General features: G+C 42.9%; 1 protein-coding gene across 1 annotated transcript in view; it reads left to right on the top strand.

Annotated features, from left to right (window-relative positions):
• Positions 1 to 6000, top strand: part of Abca13 (ATP-binding cassette, sub-family A (ABC1), member 13) — a 363756-nt gene that overhangs the window by 10227 nt on the left and 347529 nt on the right. The window contains exon 2 of the mRNA XM_013520510.1: positions 5096 to 5189. Coding sequence (XP_013375964.1) covers positions 5096 to 5189 — 94 coding nt within the window. The remainder of the gene's footprint in view (positions 1 to 5095; positions 5190 to 6000) is intronic.

Genomic DNA, 6000 nt, shown 5'->3' with positions numbered 1-6000 from the left:
CTATATCCCCGACCCGAAATCCTTGTCTTTTGAACAGCTTGACCCTATCCTTGTTCAAAATCAATGCATATTACTTGAAAGCTTGTGTGGCAGACATAGGTCTGCTCTTCGGTGGCTTGCTTTCTATTTCTCTGGTCATTTTCTTTTATTCTGGACAGATGATTTTTCTGGGTACACAATTTCAGACCAGCAGAGCTTTCTAAACAATCTAAAGATGTGCACTCTTTCCTGGTTCCTTGCTATAGATGAATCGTTGGAAATTCCCATCCTTTGAGTTAGTGAGTGTGTCTTGAATTGTTACTGAGATGTTTTGATTTAGTTGTGCAGAAATTTCATTATACTATGTCCTAGTGTGGGTTTCTTTTATTGTTGTTGTTAATGTTTTTCTTTTTTGTCTTTTTGAGACAGGGTTTCGCTATGCAGTTCAGGCTGGCCTTGAACTCACTATGTAGCCCAGGCTGGCCTCAAACTCCTGGCAATCCTTCTGCCTTAGCCTCCTAAGTGCTGGGACTACAGGTGTGCACCACCACACCCAGCCTATATTATGTTTCTTTTATCTACCAATTTGGGTCTTTTATATGCTTAGAAAAATTCTTAGCCATCAATTTAAAAAACACTAGACTTCTACTTCTCCATTGCCTTAGGGGGAACTACTACCTCCTCCCACCCTGTAACTGAATCTTACTTTTAAGGATTCAGCTCATGATAAAAAAAGAATTGGGAGAAGCTTCACTCCTCTCTGTTGGGAGTGGCTGGAGCTGGGAATGGGTCATATGTGTGAGGGCAAGACGGAGCCAGAGTGCCTCAAGCTGTCAAGCTACCTCAGTCTTGAGAAAAACATCCTGCCTGGACAATTCAGTCATCAGTCGCTAGGCAACATTGCCTCACAGGATACTAACTTTGCAAAGGTATACGTTAATGCTCCTACTATTGTTCAATCCTCCAGCCCTGCAAGGTGAAGAGGTTACTCTGCCTGACCCCAGCTTTTGTCTCTGGGTTTTATTTTCCTCAGACCCCCTGCTCTTCCTCTCTGGTTACAAGGACAAATGAGCTCCCTACACCTTGCCTCTCAGGTCTTTGATTTCTTTCACTTTCTATAAGCTCAGAAATGCAGGTTTTTTTTTTTTTGTTTTTTTGTTTTTTGTTGTTGTTGTTCTTTTTAGCTTAGACACTACTGGGAGTAGAAGGGTTTTATTGGATTTTAAATTTGGTCTCACTTTTATTTTCACATCGGCTTGTAAGTTAGGGCTACTCCTGCTGGGTATCACGTGTTTGTGTGTTGTTCTAAAGTCGCACTTCCTCTTACGGACACTGATGTGCACCGGGAATTCTGAGAAAGTCAAGGTCTGAATGATTTTTTTCCCTTGTTCATGAGTTGCTTTTTCCTGCTGTCTGGACATCTATATGGTATTTACTTATTTATTTTTGCCATACTGGGAAACACACGCAGAGCCTTCTCACTGAGCTGCATCCACAGCCCTTTTTCATTTTTTAATTCTGAGGCAGAGGCTGGGCTTGAACTTGTGATTCTCCTGCTCCAGCCTCCCCGAGTGCTGGGATTGCAGGCGTATGTTGTCATGTCCCCTTTAGCTTTCCTTTATCTGTACAATAGGTAGCTTGAGGCTCATTAGTCATAATTCAAATGTGACCTTTTTCTCCCCTGAAATATAGTGGACTGTTTTTCTGAAATATAGTAGGTCCATCCTCAGGTAAACTCTTCTCTACATGTTCTTCGTGCTTGGCATGCATTAGTTTCATAATGTGGGGAAAACCCAGTAATGTTTTCAAATGATGCATTCTGTGGCATGGAGCTCATTTTGTTTTGTTTTTCAGTTCTGGGGATCAAACACAGAACCTCTGCACTGCACTACCTCCCCACCTTATTTTCATTTTGAGAAAGAATCTCACTGTATTGCTAAATTGCCCTGGTTGTGCTGGAACTTTCCATCCTCCTGCCTCAGCCTCCCAAAGTGCTGGGATTACAGGTGTGCACCATCACATGTGGCAACATAGTTTTTAAAACAATGTTGTTTAAATTTTTTTTTTTTTTTTTTTGTTTCCATTTGAAATGGGGAATTTTTCATTGATCTGAAGGCTGGCTGAGAAATATTTGTAGCTTCCCAGTTGCTGCCTACTATTTAATTTGGCAAAATCCTTTAAGTTATGTTTTCTGTGCATGTAGGAAATAAAACATAGGTAAAGAATTGGAGAAAATATCTGCAATACGTAAGGCCAAGAAAGGGATGACTTCTTTAATTCAAAAGAACAATGATTGATAAGTCAATTATAAAAAGAGAATGATTTAATAGAAAAATGGGTACCTAGAAAAAGAGGGAGAAGATAGACAAGGGGATACTACATATTTGTAAAAATTGTTGAATTTAATAATTATTTTTACATGTCAGTTTGACAAAAGTGTAACAAAAATTTTTTTGTTAATCTTCGCTGCTACTATGGAGTAGTATTTAATGAGGTAATTTTACTCATATTTATTCAAACTAAAAACCAGATAACAGTTCATATACACTTTAGTTCAATAATCCACTTAGCAAAGCTACCTTGCAGAAAAATGTGTGGAAGCCAGCCAAATAAACAAAGAAAATTCACGATTGTTTTGGACCAAACAGAAAACCACATGAATTTCCTTACTTAGGTGATTGGTTAAATTCTACTGTAAATTATAAGCAATGAGGTAGATTGGTAAGTGTTGTTATGAAAAAATGTTTCTAAAATATTACTTATACTTACATATGGAATTGTTTTTTTTTTTTTTTTTGAGACAGTTTCTGTCTGTGTAGTTCAGGCCAGCCTTCAACTCACTAAGCAGCCTAGACTGGCCTCAAACTCATGGCGATCCTCTTGCCTCAGCCTCTCAAGTGCTGGGATTACAGATGTGGTCCACCAGACCTGGTTTACATATGTATCTTTAAAAAAGAACTAACAAAACTCAGATAAATTATTCTTTGGGAGACTGCCTGTAATCTTTTCCTACTTTTAAGATTTCCTATTCATACGTGTATTTATTCATGTATTTATAATATCAAAAGTTGTTACATGAGTCTTGGACCTATGAGTCTGTTTCCTTTATAACTCTTTATCTTAAGAAAAGCCAAAACTCTTTGTCTTAAGAAAAGCCATCGTAGGTCACTAAAAATGAGAAAGAACAACTCCAAAAATTATGCTCGTTCTTCATGGTATCAAGGTTGAATGAGAGGCAGATTTTCTGTGTTAGACATTTTTGTTCAGGTAGAACTAATTATAGAACCTGCCCACCCGCCTGCTCTGACACGTCACTCTCAGACCATTACAAGAAGGGACCAAAATGACTTCGGCACCTTCCCATGTCTGAAGTGCTCTTGACTTTCCTTTCTAGTTTAAGCACGGTGATCCTAGGGCCTGCGTGTGACCCGCTGGGGAGACTTTCCCATTATGGGCTGTGTGGTGTTGGGCTTCAGCCCTTTGCTGGAGAATTTTTTTTATCGTGTTGCACTCTGTGGCTCAGGAAGCACTTCCCGCGCACCATTTCTCAGAGGGCGATGTCTTCTCGTCTTTAATCTCAGCGGGGACGACAGGCTCTCCACCCTCTCCTGCGTCTGTCACCGTGGCTCCTCCTCTCACCCGCTCACCAGGCCACGGGTAGATCTGCTCAGAGCAGGGACGGGTGACAGTGGGCGGGGTGCGGCACAGGGATTTAAAGGGCAAAGGGCTGAAGAGAAGTTCGCTGTTACTGAAAGCATTGGAACTGGGAGTTAGAAACCGTGAAACACCCGCTTCAGTGTGGACGAAGCATCCTCGGTGTGCAGGTTTTTAGGTGTGTGTGCCTCTATTCATTTATGTGATTCCCTCCTACTTCTCCTTCCTTTTTTCCTTCCTTCTACTGGGGCTGTGCCAGGGGCCTTTGCCCTGAGCTACATCCTAGGATTTCACCAAGTTGCTCAGGCTGGGCTTGAACTAGGAATCCTCCTGCCTCAGCCTTCCAGAGTGCTGGGACTACAGGTGTGTACAGCCATGCCCAGCAATGCCTTTCTTATTTTGTATCCAGCTGTCCACTTTTGTGTTTGTGGTAGAAGAGAGCATGAAATCCGTAAAGGAAGATTACACATCAAAGGACAGAGGAAGAACTCACAACAAACAGAATAATGGAAGATTTTGTATCAGTTAATCTTTCATTGGGCTGGACGCTACAGATAATGTTTCTTTCTTAAGCAATTGAATTCCGTATATTGATGGCAGGTTTTTTCCTTTTAACCTTGAAAATCAGGGTTGTGTAGACTCTTGCCACCTTTTGGGTGACTCTGCTAGGTGGCCTGTGTCAGACACTTGACTCCATTAATATTACTTTTAGGAGTTTACTCAAAACTCAAGAAAATAATTAAAAAGAAAAAGAGTTTGTCCACAAAACATTTTCCCAGCTAGCTGTAGTAGCACATAACCTGTTATCCTAGCCCTCTGAGAGGCTGAGGCAGGAGGATCACAAGCCCCAGCCCAGCCCGGCCAACTTGTAATATCCTGTCCCACAGTTTAAAAACATTAAAAAGGGCTGGGGCTACAGCGCAGTGTGAAGGCCCTGGGTTTGATTTCCAGTTCTGACAAAACCCCCAAATTTTTTCGCTTGGAGGAAGAATGGATGTGTGGACTGTGATGCATCTGCCTGACAGTAAGATGGTAGCTGTGATTCTCGACGGCAACCTGAAAGGATTCATGAAGCAGGGGCGGAAAGAAGCGCTCACTTCCACCAAGGCTGGCAAAGAAAGTGCTTGGATGGAAAGTTCTGGGTGCTAAAGAAACTAGAAAAGGAAAAGATAGTTGATTTGCTGAAGTGCGGGAAAAGAACATCAGGTTATTTGTTTATTTCTTTAACGTCTTTAATGCCATAAATTGTGCAAAAAGTCAAAGTATAGGAAAAGAAGCAGAGCCAGGCCTGGTGAGAGAAGGGCAAGGAGCCGATGCAGGGTGGACCTGGACGAGGCGACCCAGGACCTGGACTCTCCTGGGGCCCCGTCCCTGCGCCGTCCCGGGAGACACAGGGCCGGGCGGCAGTGGCAGGGGTACTTCGCCAAGTACTCAAGCGCTGTATGTGTTTTCCGTTTCCCAGGTCCTTTCCCTCGCCGAATTCTTCTGGCCCTGCATCTTGTTCATGATCCTGACGGTCCTTCGGTTCCAGGAGCCCCCCAGACGCAGAGACAGCTGTAAGTGTCGCTCTGAGCTCTGCTCTGGAGTCACAGACCTTATACAGACAAGGAATGGTGCTCCCTGGCGGTCTCTGCTGGTCGGGGACTGCATTGCATATTGCAGAAAAAGGTGAAATCATTATCAAAACTTCATTTAGAAAGAGCTGGGAAGCTTTACAGGGTTCCTATTGATTTTATTTTATTTTATTTTATTTTATTTTATTTTATTTATTCATTCAACAAATGAGTCCTGAGTGCCCTTTGTGTCCCAGCTGCTGGTGAAATGGTGCACCAGGTATTTTCTCACCTATACAGAACTTGCTGGAGGGGCAGATTAATATAATACATCAGGAGCAAGTATGGTGGCCACCATTCCTGACATATCCCTGAGAGAAGGGGACACGGAACCATGCTAGCAAAATGTACCTGCTATTACTAGCTGGAATATGACCTCCAAACCTCTATGATTGCCTATTTAACAGCTCTGGGACAAATAATGTGTACTAGGAACAGCACGTTCTCCTTAGCTGAGAAACCCACGCATTTATTTTTCATTCATTCATTTTTGCTCATTGAGTCAATCATCAAACCAGTAGTGAACATCTTCCGTGTGCAAAGGGTTGGGCTAAATGCTGGACATAGTGGGTCTCCAAGTCCTGGAGAGTGAAAGCCTCTCTCAGGTCAAAGTAGACGCCAAGGGAGAAGCTGTCACCAGGGAAACCTGGAGCCCAGTCACCCCTCAGGTGCCTGCTGCTGTCAGTATCTCTGCTGTTCCTACCCATCGGGGGTGTGACGGGCGTGTAGGCCTGGGACACGCGTCATCAGCACT

Source organism: Chinchilla lanigera, unplaced genomic scaffold (genome assembly GCF_000276665.1).
Source record: "Chinchilla lanigera isolate Chin_1 unplaced genomic scaffold, ChiLan1.0 scaffold00055, whole genome shotgun sequence".
NCBI lineage: Eukaryota > Metazoa > Chordata > Mammalia > Rodentia > Chinchillidae > Chinchilla > Chinchilla lanigera.
This window is presented reverse-complemented; position numbering and strand designations above follow the sequence as displayed.